The 21,667-nt window shown below is 42.4% G+C and overlaps 3 protein-coding genes across 3 annotated transcripts; 1 reads left to right on the forward strand and 2 right to left on the reverse strand.

Moving 5' to 3' along the window:
- Positions 1–2,519: 2,519 nt before the first annotated feature.
- rpn1 (ribophorin I) lies at positions 2,520–10,600 on the reverse strand. Its single transcript, XM_080461829.1, has 10 exons — positions 10,198–10,600; positions 9,251–9,315; positions 8,114–8,420; positions 7,820–8,029; positions 7,536–7,728; positions 7,325–7,424; positions 7,091–7,229; positions 6,464–6,583; positions 3,884–4,129; positions 2,520–3,791 (listed from the first exon to the last, which is right to left on the reverse strand). The coding sequence occupies exons 1-10, from the start codon at positions 10,555–10,557 to the stop codon at positions 3,609–3,611; spliced, it is 1,923 nt and encodes a 640-aa protein (XP_080317955.1). The 5' UTR covers positions 10,558–10,600; the 3' UTR covers positions 2,520–3,608.
- Positions 10,601–13,244: 2,644 nt separating this feature from the next.
- Positions 13,245–18,595, forward strand: LOC308108684 (ras-related protein rab7). Its single transcript, XM_080461832.1, has 6 exons — positions 13,245–13,595; positions 15,467–15,529; positions 15,659–15,785; positions 16,602–16,820; positions 16,908–17,036; positions 17,133–18,595. Exons 2-6 carry the CDS (start codon positions 15,477–15,479, stop codon positions 17,226–17,228), a joined length of 624 nt encoding a protein of 207 aa, XP_080317958.1. The 5' UTR covers positions 13,245–13,595; positions 15,467–15,476; the 3' UTR covers positions 17,229–18,595.
- Positions 18,596–18,697: 102 nt separating this feature from the next.
- Positions 18,698–21,281, reverse strand: hmces (5-hydroxymethylcytosine binding, ES cell specific). Its single transcript, XM_080461830.1, has 7 exons — positions 20,954–21,281; positions 20,633–20,867; positions 20,079–20,222; positions 19,778–19,996; positions 19,420–19,574; positions 19,133–19,325; positions 18,698–19,049 (listed from the first exon to the last, which is right to left on the reverse strand). The coding sequence occupies exons 2-7, from the start codon at positions 20,819–20,821 to the stop codon at positions 18,873–18,875; spliced, it is 1,077 nt and encodes a 358-aa protein (XP_080317956.1). The 5' UTR covers positions 20,822–20,867; positions 20,954–21,281; the 3' UTR covers positions 18,698–18,872.
- Positions 21,282–21,667: the final 386 nt, after the last annotated feature.

The following is a 21,667-nucleotide window of genomic DNA, read 5'->3' on the forward strand; positions in this document are numbered from 1 at the left end:
ACAAAAATCTATAGTTTCATCAGTTGTTTCTACACTTGAAACATAAAAAGCAAAGAAAAAGCATTATTTCTTTTTTGATGGTGGTAATAAATTGTAATGATTTATTTGTGATTTTTCCTGACTTAGAAGTCAAATTTATATTATTATTAAAATATATATTTCTTGAGTGTAAAACATTTTTACAGTTTGAACTAAAGTGTCATTTTGGGATAAAGATTGTTGCTAGAAATATCAGCAAGAGGTTAAAAATAAATAAATAAATATTTCCAAGCCCACGATTTGTGCAATCGGCTATACGTGCCGTTAATCATATTATTTAAAAGAGCTTCATTTAAATCAATATTTTCAATATATTTAGTGAAATCAAGTTGAACTGTCCAAAGAATACCTTGAAGTACATTTATTCTTAGATGAAGTAACGTCCCAAATCACCTTTTGGCACCTGACATGCAGCCATCAGGGAATCATCGCTGCTGATATTCAGCAGAACAGCACTCCCTCTTATGTCTTACTGCTCTTGTAGAACAGTTAAACTAAGAAGCTACAAATGCCTCTACCGCCTTTTTTCCATGTCTTACTTTTTGTATTTCTACAATACTGCAGATTTCACTCCTTTGAGAAATCTATATTTATTGAATTTTCTGAGTTTGCTGTCATTCTTGTTATTACTTAAGTATAAAGCGCTGTCTCAGTGCCGCCATGCTGAACATCAGCCTCTCATTCAGACAGAGTATTCTCTATGAAGTAGCTGTTTTATTATTGTGCTTGAGGTTTCACAAAACGTCTGGATCAACAATTACAACCAGTGAAAATGCCTTAAACGAAAGCTTTAAGATCTGTTTTCACGCCACTTAAATAAATCCATCAAATGTCACACATTTGTTCTCTCAGTTTTTTTCACTGTATGAATAATACATCTCTTCTTCATCAACTGTAGAAATTCATTTCTTCACTTGTTTTGCAAGAAAATAAAACAAAGTGTTTCCTTTTTCTTTCTTTTTTTACAGTTTGGCTCAGACGAGTGAAAATGTCAAATACTGCTTTGTTTGGTTTGTGAGTCTGGACCGGTGATAAGAATAAATCATTACATTTGTGTCGGTTATCCTCAGAGCTCAAGGTTGTTCGCTTTGACCGCACAGATTTTGTTTTTACTGAAATACTTAAACATAAACTTTAGATATTTGTCAACTCCGGAGACGTTTCATGCTCTCCAAGAATTAAATCGAAATGTATTACAACTTTACGTTCACAAGAAAACATCAAGTTAACTGGTGAAGCAATGTGGCTCTTTGTCCATTTGCATGTTCTCTCTGAGCCTGCGTGGGTTTTTCCCCAGGTACTCCGGCCTATTTAAAAAAAAAGAATCTAGATATATGTTCTATAAGTGGCTCACTGACTGTGAATTTGTGTTGGTGAAGGTCTCTCTCTTTGTGTGGGACCTATCAAAGCTTTGGCATTCCCCCCCAAAACCTTTAGAATCGGACCCATTTTAGTAGCGTTGACAGATTTTCAGTTTGATGGCGTCATTACAAAGTGGAGCGCAGACGTGAGCTCAGTGGTCTCTGTGTGAAGGTGGACGTGTGCGACTTGTTCTGCGCTGTGAGACTTCGCCGCTCCCCGACTCTCCTCCAAATCTCCGCTCGAGCACAAACACACAACAAAAGTCGCCTTTGTGTGGCCTTTCACCGGCACCGAGCATCGGCGCTAACAGACATTGTCTTTGCCTTCTCCCCGCTGTGTATTTTCAGAATGATTATTGTATGGCACATACAATATGCCAACGCCATCATTGTGAGGGGAACTGGAGTGTTATTATGGAGCAGGAAATGACCTGCCGGGACCCCTGGTGACCTTGCAGGGAAAGTGCTGACCTCAGACTGACCCCTGTGTTTGTCCTGCGCTCAGACTGAGATGGAGGCAGGTCGGCGGCTCTGCTCCTGATAGGAGGGGTTACTCTGAAACCAGGACTACAACAATGTGCTGGGAATCCCCCCCCCCACACACACACACTTTTCAAATTGCTGCCAGTCACTGTGTAAACGGGTCTGGATATAATTCAGGGACATTGGGATGACATTTAGTTTTTATCTGATTCAGAGTATTTAAAGTTAAAGAGAATAAGAAGTGTAGTGATGCAGATTTTCTTTATAAAAAACAAACAAAGTCCAAGATGGTTCATTTCTTGTTACTGAAACAAGCACGCCCTCTTTTGATGAAAACTGTGTACTGCCCATAGACCGTGAAATAACTGCATGGTGGTCCAGTGGTTACCAGTCTCCGAAAGAGCGGAACCCTGGTTTGATTCTAAGTCTCTTTTTCTCTGGTTGGGACTTCTATAGAAAAGTCTATAAAGAGGTCAATCTGAATAAGCACACACTGTACAACAGCTCTCCCTTCATTTCGAATGGAGCCACTTTAAAGTCTACGTTCTACAATGTTTTTTGTTTGTTGGTATGTAAAGTTAACCATCAACAGCCTGTAAAAAATATCCGCTCGTAGTACAAAGATGAAGACTGATGCAGAAGGTGGCATTTTTTACCAAGACATGTAAGAGTATGTCAAATATCAAGATGGGTGCTAAAGTTTGGATTACAATATCAGACATGCAGAGAAACACAGGAATATGACAGAATTAGGCAACTTCCTTTCCACATCTTCTTGTGAAGATATAATAACATTGAGCAGAACTTACAGCTCGTCTCTCAACACCAGTTTTAGTTTCAAAAAATTTGTTCAAAAATGGAATTGTTCCAATGGTGTTCAGGCACTTCTCACCCATTATGACGTGGCTGGCCCAGTATGAAAGATGAAAGTGAATAAACACGACTTTTTCAAATTTTTATTTCAAACATGACTGCTCTCCATTTCATTGCCCATATTTTTTTTCTTTTCCAAATTTCCCAACTTCCATGTCTTTTCCCACTTACACTCTAATCTCTTTTAGTCTTTAATCTCACAATCAAACGCCATTTAACCAGGAAAAAGAAAACAAACCAAAAACTTACAAAATGTAGAAAACATGACCAAGGAGCATCAAAACAAGTATTTAGATGACACATTATCAGAGCTTCACTTGTGTTCATATATAAATGTCAGTCGGGGGGCAATTAGAAAATGAAAAGAAGTTCCAAGTGCAAAAGAGACCATTATCTTACATATGTGAGCGAAGACATGCGACCAAAACATTTTGGGCCCTTGGGTTACTTTCTTTAAAAAAAAAAAGAAAAAAAAAGAAAAAGAAAAACACTGTCCCTCAACCATACCAACATTTCATTGAGAAGAAAATGGAAAACAGTTCCAATTTGAACAGGAAGGGCCAAGTCAGAGCACAGTGTGGCGAAGTTGAAGGACAGAGGAACAGACGTTGTGATGTAGCTGCTGTGGAGCCGAACACGCTGACACCTCGAGTTTATCACAAGGCACAAAGACACCAGTCTTTGGATAAACCAGCACTACTGTAGAACAAGATGTTGATAGTCCATGTCTGGTTTCAAAAATGATTCAAAAAACAAAACAAAAAAAACAAAAACCTAAGCATGTGTCACATTTTGTTTGATTCTCATACAAATATTAGGTTTGTGTTGAAGCGTGTGTGAGTGAGAGAGAGTTTAGAGGGCGTCCAGCAGACTGTCGATGCGGCCCACCAGCTCCTGCCTCTTGCCGGTCAGCGTCTTCTCGCTCTCGATGTACGCCTCCTTCTTCACTTTACCCGCCACGAGCCGCTCGGCCTCCTGGCACGAGCGGCACACCAGCTCCTTGACCTGACCGTCCAGCTTCTGCACCTCTCCCACCTGAACACACACACACCGGGTGGGGGGGGGGGGTCCATGAATATCGCTGTCCAGTCACTTCATTTAACCGCTTTCCAATTGTAACCGCTCACCTTATCAGCCAGGTCGGAGCCCTCCGCCTTCAGGCGGGCCTGCAGGGAGCTGATCTCATTGGTGAGCGTGCGGTGGTCCGCTTCCAGGGTCTTCCGCCCACTGTTCAGCGCCCCCGTGTCACGGGACTGCTTGTAGCGGTTGACCACCTCGTCCATGTGGCGGTACAGACCCAGACGTTTGTTGACCAGAGTGAGCACCTGCTCCGTGATGGAGGCCACCTTCATCCGCACCTCGGCCGCGGGGTCCTGTAGAGGAAACAGGCGGGGGGGGGGGGGGGGGGGGGGGGGGGTTACAACTGGACGAATAGAAGCGCTCACGTCTGTGAGCCAACTCCCCGATTTGATCTGAACTTGGTTTTGAAGTCTAGTCTGAAAAAAACTGTTGCACATTTAAATTTTGATCCTGACAGAAAACACAAATGCAGGCCCTGTGCAGGGACAGCAAAACACAGACCTAAATCACGTGGTCAAATGTTTCAACAGAAGATAATTCACAATTTAACAGTTATTTTAAAAGGAGGGCCACATAATGGCGTAGTGGTTAGCACCCCCGTCAGTGTGCTTACATTCATCCCACAGTACAAAAGCATGCATTTCAAGTTAATTGGCCGCTATAAATCAGTGACGTGCTGTCATTGGAGGCAGAGCCTCATCTGTCATCATGAAAAGAATCATATATATATAAATAAATGTTATTCAATGTTTTGAACCATAAATAAATCTTCCATTCACCTAACAAAATTTGGATTGTTTATTTATAAAGCAGTTAATTTGCACATTCATTCTTTGGTGTATTGAATGTTCAGTGTTTATCCACGGCAGCCGTAAAGAAGCAGCAGGTGAGACGCGCAGTTCGTTTGCCTCATGTTAGGGGGCGCTCGTGAGTCCAGAGACTCTTGTGCCACTGCTACAGAGGAAGAATGCTGCGCGCTATCTACGCGTTTACGATATACGAGTTTTACACGATGGAGGGTTCGATACCCAAGATCAAACTATTCTGTAAGCTGGACATTCAATCGCAGCAGGAAGTGCTGATTCAATGGATTTTAACCGGAAGCATCAAAAGATGAACTTCATTAGTAAGACAAGGTAAGACCATAAGATCATGTTTGGAACGGAAACGTGCGGCAGGTGGCCTACCGTTTGTAGACGCTGCCTGTTTTACGTTTGAAGTCTGGCCGGCTTATTTACAGGGAACAGCTGATCACTTCTTTGTAAATAGTTTTTACTGTCAAGCCCATCACTGTGTATGTATTTACCAACCATTTGCTTTGTAAATATGAATATTTCATTCTTATTTGAGGTTTTAATATTCTATTCTATTGGTATCTTGTTCCATTCTGTTGAATAGCATCAAGAAAGGCCATCAGAGATGCTGCATATTCAAATATGTGTTTTGCCTTCAAATTAAAATATTAACGGTCCAAGCATCAGCACATACAAGGACATCTATTATTGTTTGAGTGTTTTGAGTTTCTGACTCATTATCTTTCTGTGTGGAATTTACAATATTATTGCTAGTTTGTATTTAATGTTAGGGATAAGTGGGACAACATTACCAGTTTTTACACAAGTCACTTTCAGTCAACCTGACATTTCTGATTAAGAGATCAGATTGTTCTGTTCACATGATCACTGAGCAAAGTGATCAGATTGATGTGTCGATTTATACTAATAATATCCGAATGAGACGGTGGATCAATCACATAATGCTTTGCACATCTGTGAGATGCGCATGTCATTCTAACATCCAGCTTTATCAGTTTATTCTGACATGACAACGCTAAAGAAACATTCTCCTCGCTCAGTCTCATTGGGAAGAGACCACATGTTTTAGAGCAACGTCGTCCCCTGTATCCACCAAGTGCGTTTTGTAACTGCTTTTTTTTTATTCTGACCGACGCACGTGAAGCATCATGTGTTGAGGTTACTTGGAGGACATTTGTTTAAAGCTCCTGCAGTGGGAAGCGGCTACATTCCTTTAACATTGATTCTGATCAGCTCAGACAGTGTCAAACCACCTCATCCAATCCCATTGGAAATTAAATCGAATAGGTACGGTGGCCCAGTAGGGTCAAAGGCACATTGCAACAGCATAAGCAACAAATGCTCTTGTATTGTGGCTTTTTTTTTTTTTGCGTTTGTGCTGTTAGTCGTTCTGGGCCACCGGAAATAGGGACTTCCGACTTCCTAATCAGATAGAAAGTGTTAACTTGACATGATTTTAATCAGATCAACCACAGATACCGAGTTGCCATTCACATGCTTCCAGTAAAAATGCTACAGACATAGGCTACATCTGGAGAATTCCAGCTTTATCTTTCAATTTTCCATTCTGGATCAATAAAGTGTATCTTTCCATCTTACTCCATAACATTTTGGAGCGTCTAGCTTCAAAACAAGCAACACCCGAGTATGAAGAGTCCAGGGTTTGATCACCGACTATCAGGATACTCTGTGTGATTTCCATTGCTCATCACATTGTGCTGCATCAGAGTGTGAATGTACTGATGTTCAATAGTTGAGCAAGATGAGAAATGTTACAGGTGCTAAGTAGGGAACACCAAATTGTTGCTGTACCTTTGTGATGGCAAAGTCCAGACGTACATAGATGATAACAGTGAAGAAGAGAATGTAGAAAGCTCCGACAACCAAGAGCGGCTCCTGTAGCATCAGGATCTTATTGAAGTTGTAATGAACCTGCAAAACATGAATCAAGTTCATTGACATTTCTGACAACTGATTAATTAAACCAGATTTAAACTGCACAGAATTGCTGAGGAAAACTTAAATATTTGTAGATATGCTGGGTAAATGAATAAAGAAGGGTCTAAAAAATGTCATGTTAAGTAGTACAAGTACAATTACACCTTTAATTGCTCAAAGACGGTCTAAAGACAGGATCATCAGACAGATCAGCTCTCTTACAACACAAGGTGTTGAACAGATTATATGTACCGGTGTCCAGGTTAAGGTATTGAAAAAGAAGAAATCATTAATATGTAAAGTAAAAAAAAAGAAAAGATTTTTTTCCCCTTACATATTCACACTGAAAACAGTATATGTTGTTGTGAGCATTTTGTGAATGTCCAAAAACGTATTTCCAGCTGAAACATTAAATGTCCTGCAACTTTTACAAGAACTCCGCACATTGCACTACACATGTGTATCCTCCAACGCATCCATCCACTCTGCAGTTCATCTTACCACAACATCCTGAATGTGGTGCTCCACCAGGTTGTTCTTGGTGGCAACCAGCACTGGCCGTCCAAAAGTATCCAGATACGTGTAGTGCAGCTGGTTTGGCAGGCGGTCGATTTTGTAAGGCATGTCCAGGTGGATGTTTCTGATATGAAAGAAGACGCGAGGAGGCGCAATTATTTCAGCTGTTGCTTTTTGCCTTGATGCACTGTTGATGTGTGTTTGTGTGGCAGAACTTACCTGGCTCCCTCTGGCAGGATGATTTTTACAGTCAACAAGTCGATGACTTGGTCATCATACACATGGTCTACTAGTCGCATTTTCAGTGCGTATTGGTCACCTACAAGATGAAATGATACAACATATTAGCAAGTAAGGATGGATTGGCTCTGGCTTCATCTGCTCTCAAACAGGCAAATATTCTCTAACCGACTTCGAGAAATAGTCTCACCCAGGGTATGAAGATACTCGTAGCTTGGCAGATTGTAGCCAATGATGTAGTGCGTCTTCCAGCCACCAAACAAGGGAAACCGTGGCCTGACCTCCACCTCTACCGAATCATCCAGAACCTGCAGATGGGAGGTGGAGATGTTGCCGATCTCATCTCTGTAGTAAACGTCTTGGGCCGACGCAGGAAGAATAGTCTAGTGGACAAGAAAGACAATACAATTATATTAATCGGGTAAAAAGAGAAAACAGGTGAGAAGAAACTTGTTCATGCCTTGAGTGACAAACCTTGAAGGACTTGACCGACGAGATGCCGCTGTCAGACTGGCGCTGGTAATCATAGCGTGAAAATGGGCCTTTGAGTACGGCTCCAGTGTGCCTCAAGTCGATGGTTTCTTCCACAGCAATGTTGCCCCAGTGAGACACCTCGATGGTGCGAGTGATGCTGCTGATGGTGAGGAAGGGTGTGTTGTTTTCGTAATGGATCTTCATGGTGTCCTGAAAAGCGGGAACAGGCAAATCGATTATCAGCCGTTTTGCGGCTTCGCTTCAGGTTTTTGAAAAGTTGATCCTTAGCCGTACCTCGCTGAATGGGGCAACATCACGAAAAGGCCCGTACTCGATTATCTCGTCAGCCTTGCTTGGGTTGCCCAGCTTGGTGTAGCTCTCAACGGTCTTGGAGGCCAGGCGCACACGCGTTGTCTGGCTGCGTGTGGGATAAGGGGAGTACAAGTAATGGTTGCCCTGGAAGACCACCAGCTGGCGCTCAGCCTGCGTGATCTGTGTGGGAAAGGGCCTCAGCACGTGGCTGAATGTCATCTCCACCTTCGCTTTCAGCTGAGCACCTGCCGCCAAACTGGAGGGCAGCTTCACCTTGTAAAACTCCCCACTTTAACAGAGAGAATGACAGAAAAAGATGGACGGGTTAGCGACTCATTATGGACAATACTGTTAATGCTACTTCAGGAAAACATCTACGTCTCACAGAACGCCGTTCAACATCCCATAGTACGACTTTATTTGTGGATTTCCTAAAGGATGAGTGAAAGGTTTTAATGAACTTGCATTAGAAATGGAAACATACATGAAAAACTGTCAACAAAGCTCTTTAAACCATAATACAAAAAAGCACTGGGTTGAAATAAATCTCAAGATTGTTTTCAACTAGTTATCGCTCACTTTCAACGGCTGATTTGTGATACTTTAATAACAACCGCTTTCTTGTATGTCAGAAACAGAACATTTTCAGCAGAAATATTACAATCAAGACATTAAGCTGTATGATTTAGTAATTGGTATTAACTTAGAATTAACAATTTTGACTGGCAACACATTAATTCTTATTGTTTGACAAAAAACATTATTATTACACATAATGAAATTAATAGTTTTGTCAAGGTTTCTAACATATTTTGAGCAAAGTTGAACAAATACACATTTTATTTCTGACAGCGTCCTGTATTACATGTACTCATGTGAAGCATGTTGTGTATATATAGCTTAATCTGGCCTAGTTTAATTTCTATCATGCCTTAAGCATTTCAATTCCTTATCAGCCTGACACACAGGCTAAAATACTTATTTTGGCCTGATGCTGATGTTTACTTTTAAGTCAATATGGGCAGAAGAAATATGCAGATAACTTGAACAGAAAAACTAGATCACATCACTGTGTTTACATTTGGATGAATTCGTAAGTGCATGAGAGCAATTTCTTACCTTTGGCCCTGTACTGTTGTCTGCTCCAGTTCCAGTGAGCCATCATCCTCCTCATCTGACTTCACCTATTAGGGGGGAAAAAAATGTTCAAGTGTGAACGATTAATAATCTTGGAGATCAGTTTTGAAATAAGGGTGTGTGAGGGATCATTGTGTCAAAAACGGCATTTTCTTTCTCGCTTCATTCATTATGGACAGGGGCTGGCTCGTGCGCAGCCATACACGGAAGTGAGCTGCCCAGCGCATACGTGTCATTCAACCGCTGACAGAGCGTGGACTCCTGCGGAAGTTCACATCCTCTTAAACACTTCCATTACAAATACTGAATCTATGCACATATCGCAGGTTGTTTTGTGTGATAATGCAAGCCCCCTACACTCGGGAACGTGCAGTTTGTGGTGGTCATTGACTAACTGACTCCCCGAGGTTGCAGCGCTCGCCTTGTTGCCTGCAGACTCGCACAATTCACGGCGAGAACCTCTGCATGCCTTTCGGGCACAAAGAATCACACTAACGCTATGCTGCGACTCATCGTTAACATCTACTGCATTACTACATAAAGTAAACGCATATGAGCTGCTGGATTGCAAAGTCAAGGAGTCCGTGGCTTACAATAGGGAAGCTAAAAAGCTAAAGCTAACTCGCCGGTGTTTCGGATAAACTGGTTACCCCGTGGTGACCGACTTCCTTCAGTGTCCGTCGTCACTGCTATTAACAACAGATGTTAAAATAAGACTCACAAAAGGTACGAAACTGCGAAACTTTATTGGAAATGCGGTTATGCTCGCCAGGACCGCTACGGATTTCTTTCGGGTATTTAAACATCTGCAGCAACAACGGACGAAAAAGGAAGTCGGTCACCAGTCAGCAGGGAAACCACTTAATCCGAAACACCGGCTACACATAGGAGGTAAGTGCGGTGGTTTCATTCATAGTTATTAGCCTCACCGAAGCTCCGATGTAGGCCAGGTGCGGGACCAGGTCAGCCTCCACCGCTAACACAAAGCTGTGCACGGCAGAGTGTCCCTGGTTGGACAACACGATCTCCGCTGTGATCTTGGCCAGATGAGTGCTCAGGTCCACAGTCCTCTTCACATCCTCGTTCACTAAGCCGTTCGCTGAAACCCCGGAGCTGAAAGCCGCTGCCAGGAGCAGGCAAGCGGCTATCAGCGGTGCTTCCCTGGTCATTGTTCGAGAAGGAAATCGGGGTTCAGATGCCGGACTTGGAGCGGTGTGACAGGCGGAGATGTGGAGCAACGAAGGAAAAGGCCGCCGCGCCGCTTTACGACAGAAACGATGACGCTTCATTCAGTCATGCGTGATGACGTCATGACGCACGCTAGCGCGCTCTGCACCGGAAGCGATCCAAAACTATAATTCAGACGTGAATAATTGTTCCGTAAAATTATTTTTAAACGTTTCACCTTGACTGTACAAACATCAATGAATCTTGCATGTATCCAGAAGTCATCCTTACGAACTTACATTATAAATTGTTTGGTGTAGCCATGGCAACGTGTGGATGCCGAAATAGCTCAGTTGGGAGAGCGTTAGACTGAAGATCTAAAGGTCCCTGGTTCGATCCCGGGTTTCGGCAGACATGGGTAAATCTTTTATGATGCATTTTGTTAGCATCAGTGCTCACTTTTCATTGTCGTATTGGCGATGGGATTTCAAACTTCTTGTTCTATTCACATACCAGGCCCAGTTTGCAGTTTGCGTTGTGTATTTATATATTTTTAGATTAGTCTTGTGTTTTTGAGCTGCTCATCCCTCTTCTGGTGTTCTCAATGAAATGTCCACAATTCTGAATGACAAAAGTAAGTCATCATTATACCCAGCAGTTTGATATTAAATCCTCTATACCAGGCATCACCAAATGGCAGACCACAAACCGCGGTCAGGGTCCGGACCCAGACACTGTCCCATCTGGACCCGGCCCTACCTCCAGCCCAAACAGAAGGTTACTGATAGAGTGCTTCTTTTTCATGTGGTGCAGCTATTATCGTGTTTAAGACAATAGTAAACCAGACCGTGCGCTTCTATTTGAGTCGGCACGGCTTTTATAGTCTTTACGGTGATAGTTTAGTGGATGAGGAAACACACAAACCAGTTGCATGTGAGTTAAGCGGTCACACGTGAAATCTCACAGCCATTCAAATCTGTGAATTTCAATAGCAGAACTTTGACAGACGGAGGCAGTTAAAAACAAACAAAGTGATAGAAAACGTCAGACTAAAGAAGAGAAAAAACAAATGAGACAGAGGAAGTTGAGGGAAAAGGGTGTGCAGATGACACTCTCCAAAGAAAGAAGTGTTGACAGTGAAAATCAAACATTTACATTCACATAAAATATAAATGGTTAGAAATTCGGATCTTCCGGACCTTTGCATCAAGAAATGTTGTCAAACTGGACCTCTGAACATTCTAATTAAAGATTACAGTCAAAGATCCCTGGAGTTGATCCCATCAGCCTTTAGATGAACACAGAATACAACCTCAACAGGTCAATCTCACATTCACACATACATTCAATTTAGAGTCACCAACTAACCTGAAATGCATGCTTTTTGAACCAGGTACTAATGTTGGTTGTATTCATCATATGAAGAAATTTATCAGCCTGCTGTAGCATTAGACTTTTTTTTTTCTGATTTGGTCCTGTGGAGTGCAATGGCATACAACAACTCATTATTTTCCTTTATTTTGTAAAACCGCATATTAGAGGAAGTGCAACAAGATGACGGACAACACAGAAGTCTGGCTGACATCAATTGCATCTTCCTGGTCATCATTTCCATTTTTAAGGTTAGGGTACCCTAACCCTCAATTGCTGGTGAGCAAAAAAAAAATATAGTGTAGCTTTCTTTTAACAGGTACAATGATGAACTCAAAAACAGTGGCACACTGCGTCTTACCTACATGTATCACATATTCTTGTGATTGCTTTACATTCGTTATGGATACTGTACAGAAGTTGTATCTGGACATTTGGGATCAGGTAATCTTGTGTAAAAGCCTTAGAAGTGTGTGTGGGGGGTTCACACTTTCAATGTGTTTAAACATTTTATATGTACGAACAAATGCATGCAGTATAAAGACTACAGGCAGAGTTTTGAATGGAGGTCAGTGGTTCTGCAAATTCTGAAAATATGATGGAAGTTGTTAGATCAAAACTTCAGAATAATACAAATTATTCATGAAAGGAACATGGTGCTGCCTAGGGATTTCTCCATGTGTGTGATTGGTCAAGCGCTGCAAACTCCGCCCCTTTCATATGAACGCACACAGTTAGATCTGGGTTGAACCAGCGAGTTGATAACCTGCTTCGTAGTAACAGTGATCAGGAAACAGAGAAAGATCCTGGATGTGTCGATCAGGGTTCGTAGAACAGGCCTCCATGAACAATGAGCCTCAGCTTCATGAGGAAGGAAAGCCCCTTGGTGAAATCCACAATCATCTCCTCAGCTTGTTTCAAGGTTAATGCAGAGTGCATCAACTCTCCCGATGTTCATCTTTGTTAATGATTGTCCCACTACTGCTGTGTTGTCAACAAATTTCACAATATGACAGAGTTAAGGCTCAGCACAAAAAACTTTGTTGCATTGGCCGGGAATCGAACCCGGGCCTCCCGCGTGGCAGGCGAGAATTCTACCACTGAACCACCAATGCTTACATTAGCTTGATGCGAAAAAGCTTTGCTCTGAAATCGTGAACATGTTCTGAACTTACACAGTTTCCCTGGGAAACGTATCCATGGAGGCTGGAATCTGAAGATATGGTAACGTGACGATCTTAGCTGTACTGAGAAAGTCATTCGTAGGAAATCACTGCGGTGCATCAACTGGGAGAAACACTTTATTTACATGTAAGATTATCTGTGTGTGTGTGTGTGTGTGTGTGTGTGTGTGTGTGTGTGTGTGTGTGCGCGCGCGTGCGTGAGTGTGTTTGTGTGTGTTGTTTTGATCCTTCTCGGGTTTTGTGCGTCAAGGCGTGTCCAGCGCGTGACGTCAGTCCTCGCGGACGGAGCTTGTTTTGGAGGAAGTGAGCGGAGCTCGGCTGCTAACACTTTAGCTCGACAGGAAAAGCGAGCGTCAACGGGAGCTGAGCGAAACAGACCCACCACAGCAGACCACTTTACTCGTCGGCAGTGGCAGTATTGATTTCGATTAGAAGCGCGAGCAGACAGGCTGGCCGTCCCGGCGAACTGAGCTGTCGACGCGTTGTTTTGTGAAGGCAGACATTTGGAGGAGCTGTTAGCTTGTGAGCTAGCCTGCGCGGTAGCTGACCGAGCCAGAAGAAAAGTCCACTTTTCATTTTTCGACCCCCGAAGGATCGTCGTCCAGGTGGGTCGGTGGTGACATTAGTTTTAAAAATGTACGTATTAAATAGTGGGGCTGCCATCATCGAAGTCTCACGTCTAGTTGGTAAGCCTTCACTTGCTAACGAAATATTAGCTGAAAATAAGAAGTGTCACTGGTTTGGTGTCTAATTGGTTCACTTGTGGTCCCAAAAAAAACCCAAAACGTCTTGCTTTGCACGTCCTGAAGTTAGTTTGTAATTAACGACGGTGCTCTTTAGTGTCCTGCATTTTCTCAGCGATACATTTATCATTTATGGTCCCCTGCTAATCCATCTACAAACTGTATTTCCGGAAGGTCTAAATGTACTCATTCCATAAAGTTTGACTTTATGAAGTATTTACAAAGTGACGTGTTGATGCTCGGTTGTGTGTCTCTCCAGTGGGGGTCGAGAGCACAGCTCACTGTGCTAATCATGCTTGCCAAGTCATGGTTCCGTTAGTCGTGTGTTTTAAAACCATGTGATCAGTCCCTGACACCGTGTCATGGGGTACAGATTATGAGAGCCGCTCCGATTAGCTCTCTGCTAGGCTTGCGTGAAGCTTTCTTACCTGATCAATACCTTAGATTAATCGATGGGAGAGGTTGGGCCGTGTAACTTATTTCAGGAGAGCGCTGTGTCAGTCTTCAAACCTGATGGGAATGATGATTTAAAGGCCACTGGTGACACAGTGTGGACTTTGAACGTTCCAGCTGTATGAGGAGGTTATTATTGCACTGCACACTCGGCCAAAGTCAGAAATATCTGGTGGTGTGTTAAGACTGTGCAAAATAAATAAACCATTTCTGTATTGTTTTATTTGTATGAACATACAGAGTATCCAGATCTGTAATGCACTTTGCATATGAGGAGTAAGAGCTGAGCGTCACTGAGACTTATAATACAGTTTCCTTGGTCGGTAAAATCTCCTGAATCTTGTTTATCTCCGTGTTCAGTAAACAAAAAGCTTTCGCTGAAAAAAAAAGTACAATACATGGTGATTTAATTTAGATGTTGGACTTTCAACATCACGTCAGGATAATCACGTAATCATTTGACTTGTTGCAGCTCATGCCTTCTGATTCTGGCTTCAACGGGGCTTCATGATTTGTGCCATGATGATTAATGGAATCCCTTTTATTTGTATAATGTTGGCCATTACAAAACTACACACTTAGTTGGTGTGGCATCTTTTTGATGGGACTGATAGACAATGTTCACATTTTTATGACATTCTGCAGAAAAAGATAAACACCCTTATCACAGTAAAATTAAATCCACTGTGATCATTCTCGATCTCTTTTGGTTTCGAAATGATCGACACAAATCAGGGTTTGTTTCAGTTTGTTCTGGAGGAATGGGGAATGTGTTCAGATTATTGGCAGTTCAAATAAGGCCACATTATGAATGCACTGCAATGGGCTTTTGGGATTGAAACAATGTAGTTTATTCTATTGAATGGTTTGTCAGTTGTTTATCAGATCATACAATCTGCAATATACAGTTGGAATGAACAAAGAAGATGTAACATAAATAGCAGATGTCTGCTTGGGTCAAAAACCCCAACATTACATTGTTCAAATTATTCTTGAATTGATTGTGTAAAGAATAGTATTAGATACTTTATGGAACAATATAATAGAGAACATTGTTGACATATGTTGTTTGTAGTATAAAGCGAAAGCAAAGTACGGAAGGCATTACAATTGATCTCGTTCTTTCACTGGAGAGTACTTTAAGATGCACATAAATGATTTTAGCTTTCTGTGAGATCTCTGGACCGATATAGAAAGGGTTATCATGAGTGCGATCCCAGTGAATGTTTGCCTGCCGTTGGAGGCCATCTTTTCATGGTCTTTTGTCTCTGCCTTTACAGCTGTGGCACAATGACGTCAAGGAAGAAAGTACTACTCAAAGTCATCATCCTCGGAGACTCTGGGTAAGCTATGCTGAGCTGTCCCAGCGCACACAGTACAAAAGAAATCAGAGTGATAGTTCAGTCAAAAAGACGGAGTGACATTGGCATTCTTGCTTACGTGTAATTTGTCCTGTGATCTTTCTTTTGAAGAGTTGGGAAGACGTCACTGATGAACCAGTATGTGAATAAGAAGTTCAGCAACCAGTACAAAGCCACAATAGGCGCTGATTTCCTGACGAAAGAAGTCATGGTGGATGACAGACTGGTTACAATGCAGGTATTTTACTAATCGAGGCCCGCAAGAATTTCACCCGAACACAATGAAATTGAGGTAACAGTCACATACGTGGAAGGGCACGTAAGGTGTTTTTATATAAAGAGAAAGACCATTTTCAGGGGCCGTTTCCACGAGTACATTTAAAGTGAAAATGCATCGTTTTTGCGTTTTCATTCCAGAAACGTTTTGCGTTCAACGTGAATGTTTTGAAATCACTGGCCATTTACAAAGAAACGACAGACACGCTGAAAGTGATGTAGTTTTCTTGTAGGGCCACTAGTGGGTGCTGTTCGTGTTTGTAATGAAACCGCACACACATGCATGCGAGAAAACAATATGCGATGTCATCCGAAAGGACAGATGATGAAGTGCTTAAAAACATAAACATTTTCGGGCTCCTAAAACACCACGCCATGTGGATAATTTGGCAAAAACTGTGCGTTTATGTGAAATGGCATTCTCGTGAGGACAGGCCCCGATTGTTATATTGGCAATCAGGACACGTCATCCATAAGTGTTGAAGTGGCAACATGCTGTTTACTCTCCTTTGCAGCAGAGAGCAGTATATTAATATGATCATCTTTCAGTTGACTGTATTTCAGATTTAAGGGGACGTCTGTACCAGAAAGTAGCACATAGTCAATCACTTGGTAAAAACACTATCTGCAATACTAAAAGTGATATTCATATGGTTTGTGCCCATGACTTCTAATTTGTATGCTGCATCAACACAGACATCTCTAACAACAAAGCATTAAATGTCTTGGTTGACAATGATCACATTGTCTTGAGCATTTCTTCCCCTCTGTCTGTCAGATTTGGGACACAGCAGGTCAGGAGAGGTTCCAGTCTTTGGGCGTGGCGTTCTATCGTGGCGCAGACTGCTGCGTCCTGGTTTTTGATGTGACCGCACCCAACACCTTCAAGACCCTCGACAGCTGGAGGGACGAGTTCTTGATCCAAGCCAGTCCACGAGATCCTGAGAACTTCCCCTTTGTGGTGCTGGGCAACAAGATCGACCTGGAGAACAGACAGGTGGGCCGAACAGACAGTTTCAAAAATATTTTTCAATTAATGCTGCTGGAATTGTTCAGTGCTAATGTGCACTTGTCCATATTTCAGGTGACCACCAAGCGAGCACAGGCCTGGTGTCAGAGCAAGAACAACATCCCATACTTTGAAACCAGCGCAAAGGAGGCAATCAACGTGGAGCAGGCCTTTCAGACTATTGCACGCAACGCTCTTAAACAGGTGACAGTCCGACAGCAAGTCCCACTGACGAGAGGTGGTGTAAGTACGACCGCGTCGCGTCTGATACTCACTCCAAGTATTGTCATGTGATTCCAGGAGACTGAAGTGGACGTGTACAACGAGTTCCCTGAACCAATAAAGCTGGACAGGAACGAACGTGCCAAGCCATCAGCAGAAACCTGCAGCTGCTGAGGACTCTGTACATCTTCATGGGGGCTGCCGTTGCCCTCACCACCCTGTCTTGCCTTGTCTATATTTCCCCCTACCTATGGCCCACTGTGTTATTCCCTGATGCCCAACATACAAGCAGCATCCCACTCATAGGGTATACAACTACACACTCATACAGACATGCTGCACTCACCATGTTTATGTATACAGAAAAAAACACATTTTCTATTACAATACGAGTCTCTTAGCCCAAAGAACACCTTAAGGAAACATTATGGCATTTACGTGTACGATGCTTGTTACTTCCCAGTGTTTCCCCTCATTCTTCGTCATGGCGGTGGTGGTTTGGGCTCATTTTGTTCTCAGTTTCATGTGTGTCGCTGCGTTTTCTCCCAGTATTGGTTCTAACACTGCTTTCATTTGGATACTGTTGATGGTAATTGAAGCATTACTTCTATACATGTGTTTGTGGTTATTGATTTAATTTAGGCAAACCTTTTTTTTCCCCCCAATCAAAGTTTCAGCAGCAGTGGTGGTTGTTTTTGTACTTTTTCAGCCCACCACCGCTCCGTGAGTGGAGGAAACACTGCACCCTACATTTTACTCATTTGTGTTGTGGCTTAAATTAGTTAAACTCTAAACAAACAAAAAAAAACAACCACTTGTTACTCCCAATTCAATTTACCTCATACAAGTAATTTCTAATGTTTGAACGGGGTTTGTGTGTGTGAAAGTGCATGTATGGATCACATCTAAATGCTGCCGGCTGATTCTTGGTTTTTGCCGATGAATCCAGTACAGTGACAAATCCATCAGAGAAAATGTGTACAGATTTTTGTTTTTCATTTTTTTTGCACTTTGCTGTCATCCTTAGCTGAAGACTTGTTGAGACGTGTCACTTCAGAGCAACAATAAATGTGATTGTGGCTCGGGTGGAGGACATGGAGACTGTACAGACTCGCCTCCTTAATGCAAGTGCTGTTCCTCTAAAGGGGAAAATGAAGGTTCGTCTTATAGTCCATTGATCTTGATATGAGAATGAACAAACCAACGCATCGTGTCAATATACCAGGTAGTCCGGGGGAGATGAATATCAACAGAATACTGTTAGCTGGTACAATTCTTTTTACTGTCGACTATTGGAAGACTTCGTATATTTGCAAGCCTCAATCATGGTGTGGGAAAGGAAAAAAGGTTGTGTTGTAAATCTCCATATCCAGCTGCTCTTGTTGGCAAATGAATTAAGTGCTTGACATTTCTTTTTAACCGATCAGATCTTTAACTCTGTTCGTATTATGAAAGTTTGAATTGCATTATAGGTTACAAAATAGCATACATACTGTAACAGATTTAAAAAAAAAAGACAAAAAAAATGTGGGAGGGGGAAGTATTGGCATTCATCATTATTATATTATTAATATGATAAATGCATAGCATCTACATTGTTTCAAAAATGTCTGTTTCAAGTAATAAGGGTAATAAAAATTCTTGAATAAAGCATTTTGTGTTAGCGCCTTTATTTATAGAATTGTGACAACAGTATCAGACTATAGCACATTTATTTACAATATTTACTTGTCAGGACAAGGAATAACTGAACACCTTCCTTGTTTACAATTGAGATTGAAGAAAGCCTAAATGGTTGTAATGTTGCCGGTTTTCAGTTCACTTTGTTCTTGGCTTCTTACTGGCTCCTTGCAGCCACTGCTGAAGTCCCGTGGATTTGAGCGAATTCTCTGCAGAGTCTCTGCTTGGCTCATCTGTGCCCTCAGTCGCCTTCCGCTTTCCGCTGTTCTCCAGCCAGCTCATCATCATCTTGCTGCTTGCTGTGGGTTTAGGCTCCTATAGAAGGAAAAAAAAAAAAAAAGAGTCAGATTGGTAATATGAAAATATCTCATTTAAATGTGCAATGACTGTTAAATTACCTTTTTGCTGTTAGGATCCACTGGCTGTAGGCACTCTGGGGAGTTGTTGCGGGAATTGTTGACCATTGGAGACACGGGGTGAAAGGTCAAGCTGTTTTTTGACTCGAGCAGTTTTAAAGCATCCAGACACTTCACCTCGCCAAAATTGAGCCATCGCCTCACTTCTTCGTCTCCATCCAATATCGCCGGCATCCTAAAAAACCAAAAAAAAATTCACATACATAAGTACATATATAATATATATACAATATTTAAAAAAAGCTTGTCTCCTGATGAGTGACTCCAACCTGTGGTGGATGTTTTGCAGATTTGGGGAAGCATTCACGGTGATCACGCTGTATGTGTAAAGGGGCTCTCCACCATCTGGTGGTGTCCAGCGGTCAAACAACCCGGCCATAGTCAGCAGCTTCCATCCGGTCCACTCTTCTGCTGCTTCTTCTCCCTGCTCAACACACACGACAGATTATTATTGCAATGTTTTAGATTGTTCTGAAACTAAAGCACAAGTTTTGTATTTTAGAATACGTTTAAACAGGAAATTTACAGCTCCTGTAATTTCCGCCACAGCTGCACCATCTCTACTTCTGACTCAGAGGGAGGAAGTACACAAGGCTCGATCAACCATGTAGAAAACCTAATGCAAACCTCAGTCAAAACAGGGGACCCTTCCCCTGGAGAGCATGCTGCCTCCGAGTCCTCCCCATTGCCACATGAGGTCGCAGGCTCATCCTGATCCTTGTTTTTGTCCCCACTTGGTGTCTGAGGGAAGTAGATGAAGAAGGGCTGCTTGTCTTTACCCGTTTTCTGCCACTCATAAAAACCGTCAGCCAGGATGACACAACGCTGTCCCTTCACCAAGGGATCCTTCGGGGGAGGACATAGGGATCGAATGTAAACAACTTGGAGAGAGAAGCAGGACAGAGCAAACCATAATCGCCTCCCTCACCTTGTAGGTCTTCTTCTCCAATATGTTCTCACTGCGACAGTTGTTGGTGCTGTACTGCATCTTGTTTGGGTTGTTGTCTCTGAACCAAGCCGGGACCAGACCCCACCGCATGGAGGCCAGTACACACTCATCCCCAGGAGCCTCCTGAGTGGTGGACAACATAAAGTGGAGTTTTTAGATGTAAATACTTGGTGGGGCAAGATTTTATATCAGGTCCAGTGATGCCACTGAATTCCAAAGTAAAGTGGGTGCCACATTATAAAAACCATAAAGGCACTGATCTCGTAAAAATGTTGAGGCTTGGAGATAGCAGATCGGAAAAAAAAATCTGAATTAAAAAAAGAGTCATTGATAGGATTCGAACCAATCACGCTGTTTCTAAGACGGAAGCTTAACAATGTTGTCAACATGACATGAGCAGCAGCACAGTTTGTTAAAGCAAACACCTTTAAAGTAGTGTCTCGTTGCTGCCTTCAGTGGATCCACTCTCACAGAGAAACTAGTTTCACTGAGTGAGCAGCCTTCTTCACGTCTCTCTGTAAACCTGGGTCTACCTTGTTAAAATGCCTCTGGGACACCAGCACGGGACTCGTGGACTGGGGACTCTTGTTGTACGACGGTTGGTATTTGTCCGCGTCGCCGTCCCTCCACCGGGGTCGCCTCCGCTGCCCGCCTCTGCTCTTGTAGGCGCAGGCTCGGCTCACCTCGTCCGGGGCGAGAGTGCACGCAGTCCTCCCGCACATGTCGGCGGCCTCAAACGGAACGTTTACCGTCACGAGACAGAGTCAACTAACAAACAAACAAACACAGCCACAGTGTTAGCGTTCTAGCTTCAGAACACTGAAACATTTCTCCAGAATACGTCTTTTGCTTACCGGTTTTCCGGTGATGAGGATGTGGATATGCTGCGCAGTTGTGCTGTTGAGGCTGTGACGTTGTTGAAGTTGTGTGTTGTTCTTTTCAGTGTGTGACACTCAGGCTCAAGAGGCTCAGGAGTTTGCCTGGGCAGCTCCCGCGTGACGTAACAACGCCCTCTCCAGTCGTGTGACGGAGCCAAAATGGCGGCCGAAGGCATTAATCTTTATGCAGTTTCATAGCTAACAAATCTACCGATAGGAAATCCTGCTTCATTGCCTTTTTCGGCAAGTTCTGGCAGTACATCCACTCAATCCATTATTCCAAAAAGCAATTGAAACTGTGTCTGCGTGTAGTATGTTCAGGATGTTGACATAGTTAATAGTCCCCCCTGGGCTTAATTTTGTTTGTTTATTTGTTTTAGTTTTTTCTTTTTTTCTATTTCTTTTAATCTCTCTTTTTTTTTTAATTCAACTGATATTGCAAATTTTTTGTAATATCGCTAAGTGCAATAAAGTTTATTGAGAAAAAAGTTTCAGAGCTAACTGAAAACAAATATCGTGGAAAAATAGCACTTTAGATTATATCACTGACTAAAAACTAGCTGAACTTTGGTGAGTTGAATTGAATGAATAAACTAAGCTTATTGTGTTTTGTGCTAATTAAGTAAAAAAAAAAAAGACTTCCAATGGAGGGTTTATTCAGGATAGTGTGTTTGATAATAATAATAATGA

Source organism: Lipophrys pholis, assembly GCF_963383615.2.
Source record: "Lipophrys pholis genome assembly, chromosome: 4".
NCBI classification, from domain to species: Eukaryota; Metazoa; Chordata; class Actinopteri; order Blenniiformes; family Blenniidae; genus Lipophrys; species Lipophrys pholis.